This window comes from Arvicola amphibius, chromosome 6, assembly GCF_903992535.2.
Source record: "Arvicola amphibius chromosome 6, mArvAmp1.2, whole genome shotgun sequence".
Taxonomy (NCBI): Eukaryota; Metazoa; Chordata; class Mammalia; order Rodentia; family Cricetidae; genus Arvicola; species Arvicola amphibius.
In genome coordinates, this window is record NC_052052.2 from 158063817 (window position 1) to 158085019 (window position 21203).

Genomic DNA, 21203 nt, shown 5'->3' on the forward strand with positions numbered 1-21203 from the left:
TCCATTTAGCTCATGCTGGAGAGGGTAACAGGCTGCGTGGTGTGCGCCTCTTCCTCAGGGTGTTTCACGAGCTTAACACTCCGAGGTTAGTTAACCGAACCCCCTGTTTACCTTGTTTGTGCCAGGGCTGCTGGTTTTGTTACAATAAACTAGGTAAACCCAGTAAGACGACCTCCTAAAGCTCGCCCTCCTGAAGCTCCCAGACGACGAAGCCAGCACAAGGACAGCAGTCTTTGCAAGGTTCACAGTGCCTTTCCCGCTCTTAAGGGACGCCACGCGCCTGGAGCCTCAGCAAAAATGAATAGATAAATAAAAATTCGAAGGAGGCGATGAGTACCAAATCTCGCGATATTTGAACGTCCGCAGACCGTCCCGGCCGACCGAGTCCGGAAGGGAGCTCGCTGGAGTCGGCTTGGAGGCTAACCCATCTTCTCGCGATATCTACAGGGAGCGCCTAGGGGTCGTTCTCGCGGGATTTCGGACTGCGGCCGGTCGCTGCGGTGACGCCCACCCCGAGCTCGGCGCTCCCGGCGGGCGGGCGGGCTATGCCAGGCGGGCGGCCTCCGTGCTGTGCCCTCCTCGCCGCCGACCGCTAGATGTCGAGAGCGGCGGGGCTGCCAGGCGCCTCCCTCTGGCCCGATGGACGCCTCCTCCCCTCAGCCCCGCGCGGAATCCCGCAAAGGTATGAGCTCCGAGCTCGCGCCTCTGCGCTGACACACGCCCCGAAGGGACTTCCGGGAGAGGCTTCCGCGTGGTTTTGTGATTGGCAGCTGACGATTTAGACCCCTTTCACCGCGGGAACCTGAACGTCAGGATTTAGTGCTGCCCCTCGCCGTGGGAGCAGACACCTCATCTTTTCAATGGGGACAGTTGGGTTTCATGACTCCACTTTTGACCCGTAATAAGCATTCCGTATATGTTAGATATTTTTCCTTTACGTCTTTGTATAGGCCAGTCACTAGTCGATAGTAGGAATTTGTTAAGTGGATGAGTGAAGGCCTATTTTATTACACAGACAGCTTATTACATGGTGTATTGAAGCCGAATTCTGCCTCTAGTACTTCACCAAGAGTTTTTGAAGAAGGCATGGTTATCTCATAAGTATCAGGATGCAGGCTTGCCCCCTAACTTATATTAATTACAGTGATTGCTATAATTGATTAAAAATCGTTTTGTGGATGTCTGTGTGTGTGCATGCACCAGGCATGTGGACGTTAGACGACAACTTGAGCAGGTCAGTTCTCTCCTTCCACCTTGTGATCTGTGGGGATGGAGCCCAGGCCACCAGTGTTAGCAGCCAGTTGGCTTACAGGTGGAGCATCCTACAGACCTTACAAAATGGATATACAGTTGAGTGTTTGTTGCCCAGGAATCTTCTGATAAATTTTGCTTTTCCTTTGAAGAAGGTCTCTCATGAAAGCAAGGCGGAATCCAGTGTTAAATCTCAGAGTAGGCAACAAGCCTTGAACTCTGGGGCTATAAATTGATAAAGTCATCATAATTAAGGGCCCACGAATATAAATGTCTTTGTGAGTCTGTCTGCTAAAGGCATATAAGTAGAGTTTTGGGTTTTTGTTTTTTTTTTTTGTGGGGAGAGGCCGCCACGTTTTATTAGGGTGCCGCAGAATAGAGTTTTTTTTTTAATTGATTTTATTGAGCTCTACATTTTTCTCTGCTCCCCTCCCTCTCTCTCCCCTCCCCTTCAACCCTCTCCATGGTCCCCATGCTCCCGATTTACTCAGGAGATCTTGACCTTTCCTACTTCCCATGTAGATTAGATCCATGTGTGTCTCTCTTAGGGTCCTCATTGTTGTCTAGGTTCTCTGGGTTGTGATTTGTAGGCTGCTTTTCTTTGCTTTATGTTTATAAACCACTTACGAGTGAGTACATATGATAATTGTCTTTCTGGGTCTGGGTTACCTCCCTCAATATGATGTTTTCTAGATCCATCTATTTGCCTGCAAATTTCAAGATGTCATTTTTTTCTGCTGTGTAGTACACCACTGTGTAAATAATGTACCACATTTTCCTTATGCAGTCTTTGGTTAGGGGCATTTAGGTTGTTTCCAGGTTCTGACTATGACAAGCAATGCTGCTATGAACATAGTTGAGCACATTTCCTTGTGGTACGATTGAGCATCCTTTGGGTATATACCCAAAAGTGGTATTACTGGGTCTTGAGGAAGGTTGTTTCCTAATTTTCTGAGAAATCGCCATACTGATATCCAAAGGAGCTGTACAAGCTTGCACTCCCATCAGCAATGCAGGAGTGTTCCCTTTACCCCACATCCTCTCCAGCATGAGTTGTCGTCAGTGTTTTTGATCTTGGCCATTCTGACAGGTGTAAGATGGAATCTCAGAGTTGTTTTGATTTGCATTTCTCTGATGACTAAGGATGTTGAGTATTTCCTTAAGAGTCAGTCATTTTAGATTCCTTTGTTGAGAGTTCTCTGTTTAGGTCTCTACTCCATTTTTTATTGGATTATTTGGTTTTTGTTTTTTTTTTGTTTTTTTTTTTTTTTTTTCGAGACAGGGTTTCTCTGCAGCTTTTTTAGAGCCTGTCCTGGAACTAGCTCTTGTAGACCAGGCTGGCCTCGAACTCACAGAGATCCGCCTGCCTCTGCCTCCCAAGTGCTGGGATTAAAGGCGTGCGCCACCACTGCCCGGCTTATTTGTTCTTTTGATGAATAATTTCTTGAGTTCTTTGTATATTTTGGAGATCAGCCTTCTGTCCAATGTGGAGTTGGTGAAGATCTTTCCCATTCTGTAGGCTGTCATTTGTCTTGTTGACCATGTTCATTGATTTACAGAAGCTTTTCAGTTTCAGGAGGTCCCATTTATTGTTTATCTCAGTGTCTGTGCAACTGGGTTATATTTGGGAAGTAGTCTCCTGTGCCAATGCGTTCAAATGTGCTTCCTACTTTCTCTTCTATGAGGTTCAATGTAGCTGGCTTTATGTTGAGGTCTTTGATCCTTTGGACTTGAGTTTTGAGCATGGTGATAGGTATGGATCTATTTTCATTCTTCTACATGTTGATATCCAGTTATGCCAGCACCATTTGTTAAATATGTTTTCTTTTTTCCATTTGATATTTTTTGCTTCTTTGTCAAAAATCAGGTGTTCTAAGGTGTGTGTGTGTTCCATCTTACACCTGTCAGAATGGCCAAGATCAAAAACACTGATGACAACTTATGCTGGAGAGGTTGTGGGGTAAAGGGAACACTCTTCCATTGCTGGTGGGAGTGCAATCTGGTACGGCCCCTTTGGATATCAGTATGGCGATTTCTCAGAAATTAATTTATGGATTAATATCCATAAATGATCCCTGGAAATAAGATGCAGGGAAACTACTCACTACCTTTTTTAACATTGTTCCTCATTTTATACCCATTATGTGGTACAGTGTCTGATAAATAATCGATGTTCAAATCATGTATGTTGAGTGTCAATTAAGGAATGAGGTTTTAAAAATCAGAGGCAGATGCATCATTTAAAACGGAAATTATGTGTTAGGAACTGCTTCCGCGGTTAGCTCAGGCTCAGCTAGCCCTGTCCCAGAGAGAAGACACTTGGACCTGCACACCCTTTGTGCCTGGACAGTAGAGTAGGGTATTAATTTCATAATAGTATAACAGTTCTCAGTTTGGATCTTAAGAATAGAGTGAGAGAACTTGTTTTTTCCATGTGTACTTAGGATGACTATAGTAAAACCACTTCAGCAAAGTTAGTGGGAATAATGCTTTTGAGGAATAATTGATGAAGACCATCATGGTGAGTTATTCCTGCTTAAGACAGCCTATACCTATCATTATAACCAGAAATGTTTTGAAGTTCTAACTGGAACTTCTCAGGAAGATCCTAGGAAAGCACTGATGGTCTTGTGATATCCGTGAGGAGTGTGTAAGAAAAATAATCCCCAGTATCCTTACAGTTATAGCCGTATAATTTCTTGGATCCTTTCAATGAGGAATTCCATTTGGAAAATTACTCTCCATTTTGTACACTTTAAGCTGCTTAGTAGTATATTCTAGGGAACCTCTCTCCCCTCATGCTGTCTTCAGAAGAGAAAACAAGACAGTTGGCTGAATAGTTAACAAAGAGTGAGTTCAGGTGTATAGAAATCAGTATCTTCAGTAATGGCATAACTTAGAACTGGAGTTATAAATGGGTGTGAACCACTGTGTGAAGACTGGAATTGAACCCTGGTGTTCTGCAATGGCTTCAAATACTTTTCAGAGCCCTCTCTTACAGTTTAAAGTATTCAACACCCAGAATAGATAAGCTGTAGTGGTTGTGGTGTCATTGTAGTCAGATAAGAGGTTCCCTTGGCCTATTACATACCCGTGTTCAGAGAAGGATGGAGTAAGCAAAAAGCTCATGACACAGAGTTGCTTTCCTGAAGATTCCAGCTTACTCTTACCGTGTCTATTTCTCTTGCTGTATCATATAAAGAGAATGTGTATAATATTTATGAATCAGCAAGAATATTTAAATCAGTGGATATCAGCTCTGGTTGACCATCAAGATCAATTTTATAGGAAAACATCTGATAATATATTTTAGAAAAACATGCATGAAAATAAATATTTATTTTGTTTAAGTTATTTGGAAAACATGTTATATTTTTTTCTCAGATAAATGAGGTATAACTTCATGAGCTTTTAGAAAAGCTAATTTTCTTTCTTCTTATAGACAAGTGGTATCCAGGAGAAAGATGTCTTGCTCCTTCTTCAGATGATAAAAAGCTTTGTGAAGCAACCATAAAGTCTATCACTGTGGATGAAAATGGGAAGCCATGTGCAATTGTCCTGTATTCAGATTTTCAAGAAAAGAAAATACCTCTTCAAAGACTTCAAGAAGTAAAACCAGCTAAAAATTTCTCCAGAAGTTTTATATTTGATGATGAAGATTTGGAAAAACCCTATTTCCCAGATCGAAAAATTCCACCATTGGCTAATGCTTTTAAATTATCGGAAGATGGAGACTCCATTCCTTACACTATTAATAGGTATTTGCGTGATTACCAAAGAGAGGGAGCTCAGTTTCTCTACAGACACTACATCCAGGGAAGAGGGTGTATTCTCGGTGATGACATGGGACTTGGAAAAACAATACAGGTATTTATATTAATTACTTTATAATCAGAGTAAGCTCATCCTATGTATAAGAGTGCATACACTTATGCAAATCTCTTTTTGTAATACCACCTGTTACTATACGTATTTGTTTGTCTTATTAGCTAGATGGTAAAGTTTCAGAATTGAGAACGGTGACTCAGTGTGTCACTATTTTATCCTCAGTACTTCGTTAGTATGTGGGGAATAACATTTTTCTTAATTTTTATTCTTAGAGAAAATGCCATATGCAATATAAAAAGTTAATTAACGTCCAGCGCCCCAAGCCCTTTAAAAACGAAGCAAAATAGCCTTTGCATTTTAAAGACAAATTTGATAAGGTCTGTAATTCATATTGTAAGACTCGAGCTTTGTAATGAAAAGTGAGCTAAATCGCCTTTCAAAATGGCACTTAATTATACATTTTTAAAAATATATTTTGGTCATTCTTTACCCTTTCCTAACTCCTCTTAAATCCTCTGCCTTTCCCAACGTAGTGTTCTTTCCTCTCTTAAAACACACACACACACACACACACACACACCCCAAAGAAACCAGGCAGGGAATCAACCAACAACAACAACACACACTCAAAAGCAAAGCAAAGAAACCGTGGGATTCATTTTGTGCTGCCAAGGACCCTGACCATAAGGCTGGCTCTGGGGTGTGGTTGAGACATCCATTGCCACTCCATTGAAGAAAACGGGCTTTCCCTCTCGATCAGCTGTCAGCTGCAATCGCTTCTTGGCTAGGAGTGGGACTGTGTGCCACACTGCCCACTGCCCTTTTCATTCTGGGACGCTGTCTGGCTTGAACGCCTGCAGATCTTGTGCTTGTGGACACAGTTTCCAAGCTCATGTGTGCTTCAGTCTTGCTATACCTAGAGCATGCGATTTCCTTGGAGTTGTCCATAACTTCCGGCTTTGCAACCTTTCTGTTTTCTCTTCTGCATAGATCTGAGCCTGGAGGGGAAGCGTGTGATAAAGACATCCCATTTAGTGCTAAGTATGTTGAAGTTTGTCACTCTCTACATTGCCATTTTTTTAAGCAAGCAAAAATCTTTTTGCAAGTATTGTTCTGAAACATTCTCTGTTTCTTTTTATCTTCTGTGAGATGAAAAACAATAAGGAATGTGGTTATCTCTTTAGTCTTATGAAACCCACTTGTCCCCCTCCTCTTTTTTTTTTTTTTTTGGCTAAGCCTTTGGTTCGAATGTTTGAAATGTTTCCCAGTCTCTCATTTATTCTATATCAGGAGGTAACTGCAGGTGAGGAAAGATGCCTTATAAAAACGTTTGCTTGGCAGAGTTTAGAAGAGAGTGCCTGTGAAAGCAAAGCTTTTCCAGGAAGATATTTTACTTATGACTTTTATTGTTCTAATGTGATAGTCTTAAATTTTTATCTATCATCTATCTATCTATCTATCTATCTCTATATATTCTGTAAGCAATTTTGTAAATATTCCACAGTAAAGCACTTTCTGATTAGTTTCTTCTGAGGATTAGTTTTAAAATCTTCATTCTAAATTTGTCATAGATCTGTAAATTGAGATTGTGTAGACCTGTACTGTGGCAGTGACTTGTGGTAGACCAGGCCTGATCTTCTCCAGATATCCATGTTCCTTTTGCTGTGGAGTAGTAGATCAAGTACAGTGTTTCTCTAATCTTGCATGTCAGTGTAGTTTTGACAGACTTAGGCTAGTAAAAATAGCATAGACGTGATGAATGCCATTTTGGCCCTGGCCTGTGAACCACCTGTATGATTTTTCATATCCTTCTTTCCCTTTTGGATATTATTAGCACATTATAGTTAGCATCACTTTAATTATATCAGGCTGAGAGATTACCATGGCTTTAGTCTCCCTGTTCACTTAGGGTGTATTCTCAACTAAAGAACAAGTTTATACCTTTTTGGGTGGGGGTGAATGAAGCAGTAAAGTTTGAAGTTAGTGTATATTGTTGTTATTATCATTAGTGTATTTAATGAATTAGATAAAGCTGATTTATAATTGGATCTTAAAATTTAGTTATGACATTTTACAAAGGTCTGAGTGTTTTTAAAATGATTTGTTCTTAATTATGTGTGTATATGTGTTTCTGTGCATGAGTATGAGCACATGTGAGTGCAGGTGCCTGAGATGTCCAGAAAAAGGTGTATGATCCTCTGGAGCTGGAGTTGCAATCAGTAGTGAGCCACCCAGTGCAGGTGCTGATAACCAAACCTGATCCTCTGTAAGAGTAGTGCACTTCTTAGCTGCTACACCATCTCTTCAGCCCTAGATCTGAGATTAAGTAAATGAAAAGCATTTCATGTTTTTGCTTTAGGGAATTTGGCAAATCTAGAATTAAGATTATTTTGGAAGTATTCTAAAGTATTCTATTTGTTTCCTCTAGTCACTTCTAATAACTTTTGTGTCTCAGTTTTTGTTCTATGAAGCACCCACTTGTGAATTTTTGATAATTTTTTATTTTGGTGGTGGTGAGTAATTAATATTCCTAACTACTGAGCCTATGACTTAAGATGTTTTCTTTTTAAAAATGATCAACTTTTATTTCTTCAAATAAATCTCATTACCATTCTTTTTCTTCTCTCATTTGGGATTTAGATAATTGGTATCTACATATTAAAAATCACTTTTCTCATAAGGTATGTACTGACAAACACATATATAGATACAGTCACAGTTGTAATTCCAGCACTTGGGAAGGATAAAGCAGGATTGCTACAAGTTTGAGGCCACCTTGACCGGGCTACTAAGTGAGCGTTAGTCTTCCCTGGGCTAGAGTAAAAAAGATCTTTGTCAGCCCCCTTCCTTGTCCCCAAATCCAAACTTTCCTTTATAGTTTTTCTACTTTTTTTTAATAATTTTTCTCTAGATTTCAATATTTCTATAATTTATTTTTTAAAGTAATGATTTATTTACTTCTATATGAATACCTACCTCATACACTTTCATCCCAAATCTTTAAAACAACCTTGCTGATATTATTTTTATAATTTTTGCAAAGAACTTTTTTAGGGAGTTAATTACCTTGCTGAAGTTCACATAGCTGCCAAAGAACCAGTGTTAACATTTCAACCAGCAAGTGTCTAATTGGTTGAATGTTACTTGCTATTGATCGTGTGACTATACATGCTTTTTCTTATTTTTAGTCTTCTTTTTAATTTTTGGAGAAGAGCTGCTATTCAAAATGATATGTATTGATGAGTTGTGGTACCCTGCCTTAAATTGGCAATGCTGTTCATTAGATAAACAAAGGTACTAATCTATAAGGCAAATATTTCTTCCTTTTAGGAATTCATTTTTTACAGGAAAAGAAAAATGTATAGTTTATTTTAGAGGCTTTGAGAAGATAGTATCCATGGATGGAAACAAATAGTAAGGTAATATCTCAGATGAGGGAATAAAGAAAGAATTTATCAAGTGAGCAGAATTGTTCTGAGATGATGGCCATGTGGAGTTTTATGTGTTCAAAGGTAGTATTATTATATGTTTGCTTGTTAATTCAGAAAGAGTACCAATATTTTTATGCTTCCTCTAACATCTTTTTGTTTGTAGTTTACTGATTAGTTGTCACGTGTAAAGTGAAATTATGCATAGTAATAAAGTCTTTTTTCTTCTAGGTTATTTCATTTTTGGCTGCAGTTTTGCATAAAAAGGGAACTCGTGAAGATATTGAAAATAACATGCCAGAGTTCTTACTAAAAAGTATGAAAAAGGAACCCTCTTCTACGGCCCAGAAGGTAAAATGTCTCAAAGTATTTAGCTTATAAAGCTGTCATTGCAAATACAGAAGCATTTAAACACAATATAATGTATTATACATTTTAAAACAGGAATATAGACATTAAACTATTTATTTATTTATTTAATTAGACTTTGTGGAAGGTTGCCAGTTTCATCTGCTAGTTGTATCAAGTTATATCTCAGACTTGCCCACCCCGTAACTAATCAGGCCTGGCTCTGCTGAGATCAGACATGTTCAGGGTAACGTGCACAAAATAAGAGATTTGTAACAAAATTAATAAAACAATAAAATTATCAGAAGCGTTACGCTTGCAGCCTTTGTGTGTATACATGCGTGTGTGTGTGTGTGTGTGTGTGTGTGTGTGTGTGTGTGTGTTTGCGCGCGCAGAGGACATGCACATATGCTAAAGAGGACCAGAGGTCAATGTCTGGTGTCTTCTTTCTTCACCTTAGTTTTTGAGACAGGGTCTCTCACCAAACCTGGACCTTGCTGATCCATCTAGACTGGCCGGCCAGCAAGCTCCAGGAATCCTCTTGTTCCTACCTCCTCAGTGCTGGGACTGTAGGTCTTCACTGCCACCCAGCTTTTTAAGCCATGGGTGCTGAGGATTGAATCAGACCCTCATGCTTGCACAGCAGGTCCTTTACCAACTGAGCCATCTCTCTAGTCCCCTTATGTGCTCTTCTGTTGTCCTCAGTATTTAGAAAATTAATAGGAATAAAGATGGAGTGATTAGATGAAGACAATTACTGTTTTATTAAGGTAGTGAACTATATTCCTCAAGTTCTTACATGGGATTTCTTTTTTAAGATTTTGTAAATCTTATAATATTGCTATGAAGTCCAGGTTTACTCCAATGACTTCAGAAGGGTTATATTTATATAAAAAGTTGAAAAGTACTGACTTACGGTATTTTTGTTATTACTTTAAATTTTCTTACTATTTTACCAGCATTCATGTGTGTGGTATGAGACAATAGCTGCCTCAGTTGACACTGGTGTCTTCTTTTATTCTTTCCTTCCTTCCTTCGTGTGTCTGTGCATATATATTTCAATCCTTTGTCATAGCACACATTATTTTTATTAGATCTTTTTTGGTTGAAATTTTACCAATTTGTGTTGTCTTGCATTCTAATAAATTCCATTAATGTATAGATGTTCCTTTGAGCGCTACTGTAGCTCCATTACTATCTTGATGAGTAGTAGTGTTCTCGTTACTCTTGTCTGAATTGTCTGTGACTCCACTTTTGCTTTTTAACCAAGTACTATTTAAAAGACAAGTTCTAAAATTTTCAAATAAATATAGTATTTGTGATGGAAGAGCTTAGTTTTTAAGATAATATAACTGAAATATTTCCTTTGTAAAGTATTGATACTGTATTTTGTGTAGTCTGTTATTTGAAAATATCCATTTATTTCTTGTCTTCTTTGTTATTATGGCCACATAGTTGTGTACTTTCTGTTTAACCAAGCTTGATTGCCTTCTTAAAAACCTTTATCCTATAATTGAGACAAATTAGAAAGACAAGGATCCTCTTGACTGCTGAGTGTCAAGAATTCCAGCACAATTAGCAGATTTGCTGTGAGAATTGCCTGTCTATAAACAACAGAGCCATTTCAAATACAATACTGAGGTGTGGGGTTTTGTGTAAGACTGAAAGGGATGTGACCTTTGAGTTTGGCGCACGCCTTTCACAGCTGTGAACCTGCAAGTTTTTGAGACGCTCACTGGACTATGAACTTTGTTTGTGGGAAAAGTCTATGTTTTCACTACCTAGTGAGCTCCTTCCAGGCATCACAGCACAGATTGTTTTCATATTTGTTCTTCATTTTGGTGGCATCAGTGCATATATGTTTTCAGAGAGTCCATTTGAAGTAGCATACATTTTTAAAACATGTTTTGTAAAGCCAAGCAGTAGTGGTGCATGCCTTTAATCCCAACACTTGGGAGACAGAGGCAGTCCTCTTGGACTCTTTGTGAGTTCAAGAGGCCAGCCTGGTCTACAAGAGCTAATTTCAAGACAGCTAAGACTGTTACACAGAGAAACCCTGTCTCAAAAAACCAAAGGGAAAAAATGTTTTGTGAAAAAGAGAATAAATAAAGTAAAGCTAATGCCAGAATTAAATCAACCCTGAAACACTGATCTTTAATCTCCTTGAAAAAGAAACATTCAATGAATTAAATTCTACAAATTAAGTATTAGTATTTTGAGCTAGGGATGCAAGTATGTGTGAAAGATCTATTTTATATACATTCTAAAACTTTGCAGGTATGAATAAAACTTTGAGGAATGCATGAAATGTAAGTGCCAATGAATTCCTAAAGGAAAAGACACAAACCATGCATTTCAAGTGCTTATTCTTGGAATGATTCATTAGATTTAGGCTAAGTTTATGCTGTAGTTTGGTCTTTATGAAATAAATCATAGTAAGTTAATTAAAATATTATCTTCTAAGATCAAACTTTGGAGATTCTAAGAATACATTGTAAGAGAAGGGCAGAGGCTATGGAGACAGCTCGGTGGGTAAGGTACTCGCCGTGATGGGGCCCTGAGTTTGTACCTCCAGTGCCTGTGTAAAGGAGACAGCTCGGTGGGTAAGGTACTCGCCGTGATGGGGCCCTGAGTTTGTACCTCCAGTACCTGTGTAAAGGAGACAGCTCGGTGGGTAAGGTACTCACCGTGATGGGGCCCTGAGTTTGTACCTCCAGTGCCTGTGTAAAGGAGACAGCTCCGTGGGTAAGGTACTCGCTGTGATGGGGCCCTGAGTTTGTACCTCCAGTACCTGTGTAAAGGAGACAGCTCGGTGGGTAAGGTACTTGCCGTGATGGGGCCCTGAGTTTATACCTCCAGTGCCTGTGTAAAGGAGACAGCTCGGTGGGTAAGGTACTCGCCGTGATGGGGCCCTGAGTTTGTACCTCCAGTGCCTGTGTAAAGGAGACAGCTCGGTGGGTAAGGTACTTGCCGTGATGGGGCCCTGAGTTTATACCTCCAGTGCCTGTGTAAAGGAGACAGCTCGGTGGGTAAGGTGCTCGCCGTGATGGGGCCCTGAGTTTGTACCTCCAGTGCCCATGTAAAAAGTGGGTTGGCAGTTTGCACCCATGACAGTGCTGGCAGCAGAGACAGGCAGAGCCCAGGGCTTGCCAGACAGCCAACCTAGCCGAAATAGGAAGCTCCAGGTTCAGTGAGAGAGGTGGGGACCCAGAGAGGAAAACATTCAACATCATCCTCTGCCCTCCCATATGTACACATGCACATGCACCACACAGGAAGAAAATTAAAACTGAAAAATGAGAGGAAGAATTTCCTAGCAATTACAATACCAGTGTTAGAAATATTTTCAGTTGTGTCGAGCAAAAGAATTTTTCAGCTATTTTGTGTAGCATTTACCATCTTTTTTAGCTCTTGTTATATGACTGAAACAAGTATTAAGTTTCTGTTTCCTTCTTTCACTGTGATAAAACACTCTGGTCAGATGCAGCTTGGGGAGGAAAGGGTGTATTTGGCTTACACTTTCAGGTCCATACTCTGTTATTGAAGGGCAAGAACTCAGAGTAGGAACCTGGAGGCAGGAACCATGGGGGAACACTGCTTGCTGGCTCATTCTCTCACTTGCTCTCAGGTTCATGCGTAGCTAGCTTTCCCACACAACCCATGATAGCTTGTCCAGGATACTACAGCCCACAGGAGGCTGGGACCCTCCACATCAAGTAATAATAAAGACAGCTCCCCACAGACTTGCCCACAGGCCAGTTGTATCAAGAAAATTCCTCAACTGAGGCTCTAGGTTATGCCAAATTGACTACTAAGACTAACCTGAACATAAACACTAGAACAGAAAAATAAGGAGCCAAGCAGTTTTAAGGAGAATCGGTCACAGGAGGCTGCATGGCAAATGATGCTACTGTAAACACCGTTCCGTGTACAGCTCATCAACCTTTGTAGTTAATAAGTATAGGGCATATTCTTAAGACAAACTGCAATTGTGAAGGTAGGAAAACTACTGGGTGCCCAGATGGAGTTTGTACCCAGGATTGTCATCCTGTAATATACAAAATTCAAAGGGAGACATCACAGTTGGACTTAATATTTTGAGCCTTGACTTTGTATTTGAAAGCAGAAAAATTAAATTGTCAGGTGAGCTACAATAGCAAAGGTATTTGAAGGGAAGCAAGAAAGAGAAGGTGCTCCTGTGCTTGAGGAGTGGGGGCAAGGAGCTCACTTCAGTTAAACTTTTGCTTTCTGTTTTCTCTTTACAAACACAGTCACGTATTTTGTTTCTTACAGGTCATAAATGACCTAGATGAAACATGACACAGAACCTATAAATTGGTTCATCTCTTGGGTAGTGGGGCAAGTATAAATCTTTAGAAAAGTTTGCCAGTAATACTCTCATATGTAACAAGCTATAAGTATTTGTCATAGGGAAAAATGAGATCATAAAAAATTTTAAGCTGTTGATAAGAGTGGTTTCCAGGGTTCAAAAAGAAAAGTGGAGCCTCCAAGCACCACTTTGAAAAACAGACGTGTTAGTAATCTTAACAGCCTGCTTTAGTTGGAAGCTGAATTAATCAACTTTCCGTCACTGGAACAAATTACCTGAGATACGTAACTTTAAAGAAGGAGAGGTTTGTTTCGGCTCTTAGTTTTAGAGATTTTAGTTCATGATCTGTTGTGGTGCTCCTCAGTCTCTGGCAAGGCTCCTCATGGTAGGAATCCATGGAGAAGGAAGCTGCTCCTTGCGTGGAAGCCAGAGTGAAAAGACACAGGAGGTGTTCTCCAAGGGCATGTCCCTGTGGCTCAGGTTCTCTTCTCAAGGTTCTGTCTCTTTAAAGTTCTACTACCTTCCTGGGAACCAATCTTTTGCCACACATACCTTTGGGGGAACACTTCATATCCAGACTGTAGCTTTTTTCCAAATTCTGTTCACATGAGTTCAGTAGCGACCAGAGGATAGAGGTAATGAGTACTGATCGGCCTTGAGAACGTTGCTGTAAAGGAAGGGACTGGCAGCCAAAGATGTACGCTGGAGAAAACTTGTTATGTTTTGGTTCAGTTTGATTTTATTTTGTTTTTTAACCCTGGGAAATGTACTCATTGATAAAAGTGGTTTGTTATAAAGATAAAGCTGGCATGTGTTGACTCTAGATTGGCAAGAGAGATGATGGGAGCCACTGAGTATAATCAAACATCATTTGAAGAACAGAAGCAGTTAATCTGTGGTCAGAGGTGGTAAGGCAGGTGTGTGGAAATAAATAGAAACCTACATGGAGTCCTCTACTTGTTTCAGTTTTCCAGTGAGTTTCTCATGCCTTTAGCACAGAGAAGCTGAGGAAAATGGAGTTGGAAAGAGAGATGAAAGGAGCCCCAGAAGACTGTTCAGAGAAGGATGCTACCCATTTGCTTTGCGTGTTAGCTCTTTAATTTGTTGTTGGGATCCTGATTTTATTGTTCTCTCTCTTAAAAGAGTTACTTTTCTCTTCTTCAATGTCTTTAAGAATTGAAATGAAAAATAACCATTCTCTTCAGTGGGTTATCTTTGTTGTTGTTCTGACAAAAGCTAATTAAAGAGTATTTTTTGAGGATGTTTTGTTCACATTTAACAAACCAATCAGTTGTATCAATCGCTTATAACATCAAAATCAAAGAGGGACTGTTGATACTGTGTATTTCATATTGGAGTTCTTATTAAAACGTGGATGCTTTCCTTCTGTTTTTAGATGTTCTTAATAGTTGCCCCTCTTTCTGTCCTCTACAACTGGAAGGATGAATTGGATACCTGGGGATATTTCCGAGTCACTGTTTTACATGGTAGTAAAAAAGATAATGGACTGATTCGTTTAAAGCAAAGAAAATGTGAAATTGCTCTAACAACCTATGAAACACTGCGCTTGTGTCTGGAGGAACTTAACAGGTAAAACCATAAGAGTGATGCTGTCAGTGTGCTGCTAACATGAGTCATATGCATCCTTTATGTCATGATTCAAAACTCAAACGCTTTTAGTTTAGTTTCATGTCAGGGTTATACGTTTTGGTTATACCTACTTTGGCCTATGACAAGGCAGGATAGAGTCAGGTGGGAAATCAAACAGATATGGGAGAAGGGTAGAGTCTGGGACACACCAGCCAGTTACAAAGGAAGCAAGACATGTGAAAAAATGAGGTAACAAGCCACAAATCACTTGGCAAAGCATAGATTTTTAAAAAAGGTAAATTTAAATGTAAGAGCTAGCTAGTAATAAGCCTGAGCTATCGGCCAAGCATTTATAAGTAATATTAAGCCTCTGAGTGGATATTTGGGAACTGGCAGGTGGGAGAGAAACCTCCAATTACATATTCTTTTTATTTTTACAGCTCATTTAAAATATAAAGCTATTCTTAATTTGTTGACTGTGCAAAACTATCCACAATCTGGGTGTGGCCTGGTGGCCACAGTTCACTGACCTGTGTTTTGAACAGTGAATGCTTGAGCTCAATCCCTATCCCAAGTAAGAGAGAAACCTTTCAACTGTCCTCTTCTTTACAGCTAACCTTTCTTCAGTTCTCACCATGAACATTCATCTTGATTTCTATTGTCAGACTGTTTCAAGCTATTCCAGAGAATTCTACTAATACAATTAAGCTGAAAGTTTCCTCATTCGTGCCTGGCATCTTACCCAACATATTTTTGAGATTCATCTGAACTATTTAGTAAATCAGTGGTTATTTTTTAAACGTTGAATTGTATTCCGTCTTATGTGTGTGTTCCTGTTTTTCTTACCCATCATTTGAAAATAGTTACTTAATTTGTTTCCTATTTTGTTGTTATTATAAGTAAAATTTCAAGGAGTATATTTATAGAAGTCCTTTTTTGATATATGTTTTTATTTCTATCGTGTAAATAAATGAGAGCCTTTATGCCAGCACTAAGGAGGTAGAGACAGAAGTGATATGGCTGGACAGGGAGAGGAGTATCAGGCGGGAGGAGACAGGAGCTCAGTGCAGTCTGAGGTTTGGTGGAGACAGACGGAGTCTGGAGATGCAGTTTGAGGACAGGATCACCCCTTCAGTCTGGGTATTGGTAGAGGTAAAAGAGCTCTCTAGTCATTGGCCTCTCTGCTTCTCTGATCTTCAGACTCTGGGTTTTTATTATTAAGACCAACTAGAATTCATGCTGCGCTCTCCCCCACCCTCCCTTTCTCTCCTCATCCTCACCTCCACCCTCTTTGTTCTGTTCAGTTTGATTTTGAGGTAGTCTCACCTAATCCAGGCTGGCCAGAATTTTCTGTGTACCTCAGGCTGTCCTTGAATTCTTGATTCTCCTGTTTCTACTTTCTGAAAACTGGGATTAGAAACATGTATCAACATGTCTGACTTTTATAACCACATCTCTAACAGTGTAGTTATGCTACAGTTTTTAATGATTTTTCTGTGTCAAATTCTTAGGGGAAATTAAGATTTTGCCATACTTGGTGCCTTTTATATCCTTACATGAGAATAACTTTCATGTCTATATTGTAGAGTGGGGATTGTTATTTATGAGGTCCAAACAATTTCCTGAGTCATACAGTACCCCCAGCTCCTAGTTCTTTTAAGAACTACACATAGGCTCCTTGCCTTGTTGTGCTGCTGACCTATAGACTGATTTCTCTGCTTCTGTAGGTCATCTTGTCTGTCTTTCCATTTCTTTCTTTCTGTGTTCTTGAGAGGTTCTATCTTTTTGTACCTTTACCTTAACATGTAGAAAAACTGGACAGATGTGTATGAGTGTCCATCTGCCCAACAGTTATAGCCAACAGATCTTTTTGTGCGTATCTGTGTATGCTTGTGTGTGTGCTCTTGCATATATGTATGTGTGTGTTTTATGCATTATGCACACATGCACATACACTTTCTCTAAGTATCTTTGTGAATCACTTCAGTAGACTTCACATAGCATGACAACTTGAGTCCTAAATATTTTAATGTTGTTCTCTCAAATTTTGTGTTCTTTCTTGCTGTTGGTTATTTTTACTCTGTGGGAGCCCACAGAAGTGGATCTGTTCCACATCTAAAGAGGGGATATTCAGACCCTTTCTTGCTCCTTCAAGGTTCTATGACAGGAGGTTTGACCAAAGTGTGGCTACTAACAGGATGTATGACCTAGGGTGTGGTTACTTTATGTTTTGGCTATTCAGAAGGTAACTACTTTGTTCTTTATGACTTGGTAAAGAAGCCTTTTTTGCCTTCCCCCTCCTTTCTGGATTGAGGTATATAAAGGCTATGAGAAATACGAGGCTTGTCTCAGTATTTACTGAGTGCCCTCCCGATTCTATCTGTTGTCTCTTGTCTATTTCTTTCTTAATCCACGTGCTTCCCCCACCCCCAAGTACAGACAAATATGTAGTGTAGGACCTGGCATTAATCTTTTGGGGGCCCACCACCAAGCTCCCAAATAAATACATGGAGATTTATTCTTACTTATGAATGCCCGCCCAGCCTTAGCTTGGCTTGTTTCTAGCCAGCTTTTCTTAAATTACCCCATCTACTTTTTGCCTCTGGGCTTTTACCTTTCTCTAGTCTATATAACTCTCTTTCCTTCTTAGTCTGTGGCTCATATGGCTGGCCCCTGGTGTCTTCTTCTACCTTTCTGCTCTTCCGTCTTCTCTGTTCTTCTCATTGTATTTATTCTCAGTGCCTAGTAGCCCCACGTGTCCCTCTCCTGCCTAGCTGTTGGTTGTTCAGATCTTTATTAGACCAATCAGATGTTTTAGGCAGGCACAGTAACACAGCTTTAGAGAGGTAAGCAAATGCAATGTGAAAGAATGTACCACGTCTTTGCATTATTTTTTTTTTTGCAGCAGAAACAAATTAACACAGTTAAAATAATATAGCATAATACTTTATACTTCATTATCCTTGTCTTATGGGTAGGTAACTTGGTAAACTGCTTGCTATGTAGCATGAGGACCTGAGTTTGATTTCCTAGAACTCACTGGGCATGGTGGCACACACTTGTAGTAGTAGAGACAGGTGGATATCTGGAGCTCACTGGTTAGCTAGCCTGGCCTTATTGGCCAGTTCCAGACCACTGAGAGATCCTGTCTCAAAAAAACCTAACAGACAGAATCTAAGGAATAATACCTGAGGTTGACCTCTGTCTTTCACATGCATGTGTACACACATGTATACATACAGGTACATGCGTACATACATTCACAAAAGAAAGTAATAAAAAATTAAAAGACGAGGGGGAAACAAATGTCCTTAAGATATTATCAGTAGCTAATTTTTGTAAGACAGGATTCAGTAAAGGTTTGGGTGGTGGCTTTGGTTACTAAGTCTTATATTCACCTGATATACAATGATCCCCTTTATCATTTGTATCTTAGTAAATTGAGTCTAGCCTAAAGCTATTAGATGCTGTTAACATTGTTGACAAGGATGCTTCATCAAATGAAAGCTTCATGAAAGCTGTGGACTTTATATTTGTCACTTTGGGATATGCTATGCTGTTCATTGTTAATGACACTAAGTTCACCTGTAGGATAAAGGAGCCATCCATACAATAGTACCTTCAAAACACGGTTCTCCCTTTATCATAGCAAATCTACGAAATGACATTTTACTACCACTTAAGTGTAGCGCCTGCACTACAGGATGGCACGTGCACACACACACACAGACAGAGACACAGGGACACGGGTCATCTTTGAAACAAGAATGCCCCCTTTATTGTGTTCCAGGGCAGCTTATATAGGGGTCCTTAACTGATAGCCACGCCCCAGCCAAACCCACCAGAAACCACTCCCCTGCCGTCAGGAACTCCTGAGGTTCTGTGCTCAGAGCAGCTGCAAACACAGGAAAACAAGTTGTTTTGTTCAGAGCAGCTGAAAGAATAACAAGTTGTTTACAGGAAATTCAGGGTCTGGGAGTCCATAGTCCCCAACATTTACGTACTTTATGTCCATTTTTGTAAATGTTTTGGCGTGTAAAATTTATCCTTACTTAAACCCATTTATTTTATTGGGTCTTATAGCATAATGTGTTTTTCCAGTTTGTCATTTCTTTTATCTTATTATAGTATTCTTCTCTAAAGAAATGTCTCCTTGGTTAGGAATTAGATACAGTTTTAACTTAAGTCATGGTCAGTGAGTGCCTGATTGCATTGGAGTGAAAAGTTAAACTAGTGAATGAGTATACAGATCATGGCAGTTTGTCCTCCTCCTCTGCTTTCTGAGTTACAGACATGTTTATTTGCAGCCTGTGTGTTGTTAAATAGTTCAAGCTATTTGCCCATACTTTGGTTAGGCTGCTGAGTTGCAGTAGCATATAGTCCATGTACAGGTTTTCTTCTGGCTATAGTTGGCACATGTTTTTCTCTCAGTCTGTGATTCATTTTCTTAATGATGTCTTCAGAAGGGCAAAAGTTTGTAACTTTGACAACATCCAATTTATCACAAAAATTTCTGGGAAGTTTTTGTCTGGCTTAGAATCAGGAAGATTGCCTGTTCCATAAATTTTATTATTTTTCCTCATATTTAGATTTATAATCTATCATCTTAAGTTAATTTTGTCTATGGTGGTTTTTTTTCTGTTTAATTCCTAGATGTTTATTTATTCAGTACTTTTGGTAGGCAGATTCTGCTCTTTGGTTTCCCAACTTCTCAGACCCGAATAATCAAATACAAACTATATTAAGTACAAAACTGTGTTTGGCCAATAGCTTATGCATATTTCTAGCTAACTCTTACATCTTAAATTAACCAATTTCTATTAATCTGTGAATCACCACGAGGGTGTGACCTACCTGTTAGGTTCTTTGGCAGCGACATGGCCTCTCCCTGAGTCCGCCTACTTTCTCTTTCTATCTCTGTTCTGATTTCCTGCCCGACTTTACTGAATCATTGGCTGAAACAGCTTCTTTAATAACCAATGGTAATAAAACATTCGTAGCATATAGAGGAGAATCCCACATTATTTTATACCCAATTGTAATTGGGATTTTTTTTTTTTTTTTTTTGACTTGGGGTTTCTCTGTATAGCTCTGGCTGTCTTAGAACTCACTCTGTAGACCACGCTGGCCTTGAAGTCAGAAATCCACCTGCCTTCTGAGTACTGGGATTAAAGCAGTAGGCCACCACTGCCTGATGTAAGTTATTCTTGATGCTCCAATATTCTAATTAGGCTGGTCTGGGCGTTTAACCTAGCCTTGGCTCCTCAGTATCTCTGCTGTCCCCACTGTCTCCACTGACCGACACTGCAGCTACTCATCTCCATGCAGTGATATTTTGTTTGTAATCTAGCAAAGAAAACTGGACCCAAGATCGGAGTGCAGAGCTAAGCTACTAGGTAGTCATAGAGGCCAGGTAGTAGTGGCACACACCTTTAATCCCAGCGCCAGTGGAGACAGGAGTGATATGGCTGGGCAGAGATAGGAATGTAAGGCAGGAATAAACAGGAGCTCAGATGTAGTCTGAGGATTCGTAGAGACAAGATCGCCCCTTTGGTTCGAGCATTGGTAGAAGTAAGAACTCTCTAGTAGTTGGCTGCTCTGCTTCTCTGATCTTCCAGCATTAATCCCTATATCTGACTCCGAGTTTTTATTATTAAGAACAGTTAGAATTTGTGCTACATCTCTAGGAGGGTCACAGCATTAACCTTTTTAGTAAATAGTGTTCATTATGAGTTTTAAAAAAATACTGCTGTCTATATCAGTGCTTTTCAAATTTAACATAAAGTTTGTTTCTTTTATGTGTCTGTTTCTGGTTTGTTACTTATAGGAGGAATAGTCATTTAGCTTTTATTCCAGCATTATCAGACATGATCTCTAAACCTGGTTTAGTATCATTTGTATTTTATTGGGGTCTACAAAAATCATGGGTTTTTTTTCTCATATTTTTCCTACATTTATTGGTAACATTCTGTGATCTAGATTCACTTAGCCAAATGAGAACCAGTATAGTCATCTAAGGATAAAGATGCTAGGGAGAAAAACAATGCTATCTAAATTCTATTAGACTAAGGTAAGGACATTTTCTGTTCTCCATTCTTCCCTTTTTTTTTTTTCTTGTAGTTTGGAATGGTCAGCTGTTATTGTAGATGAAGCTCATAGAATCAAGAATCCAAAAGCACGAATTACAGAAGTCTTGAAGGCTGTGAAGTGCAAGGTCCGCATTGGCCTGACTGGTACCATCCTCCAGAACAACATGAAGGAGCTGTGGTGTGTTATGGACTGGTGAGTGAGATGCCTAGATAGTTTCTGTTTAGGTGTTAGCTGAAGGCTGCCTCCCCAGAAAACGGGCCACTTAACTGTTTACAGAAATATCCAGCCCCAAACATGTTTCAGTCTAGGAAGTTGTGTGAGAAGTCAGCATGTTCCTG

General features: G+C 39.6%; 1 protein-coding gene across 8 annotated transcripts in view; it reads left to right on the forward strand.

Moving 5' to 3' along the window:
- Positions 1 to 501: 501 nt before the first annotated feature.
- Ercc6l2 (ERCC excision repair 6 like 2) overlaps positions 502 to 21203 on the forward strand; it is a 90952-nt gene continuing 70250 nt past the window's right edge. For all 8 annotated transcript variants that reach the window (XM_038333126.1, XM_038333127.1, XM_038333125.1 and 5 more), the window contains exons 1-5: positions 502 to 682; positions 4694 to 5118; positions 8739 to 8858; positions 14582 to 14775; positions 20896 to 21057. In XM_038333126.1, coding sequence (XP_038189054.1) covers positions 640 to 682; positions 4694 to 5118; positions 8739 to 8858; positions 14582 to 14775; positions 20896 to 21057 — 944 coding nt within the window. In that variant the 5' untranslated portion in view covers positions 502 to 639. The remainder of the gene's footprint in view (positions 683 to 4693; positions 5119 to 8738; positions 8859 to 14581; positions 14776 to 20895; positions 21058 to 21203) is intronic.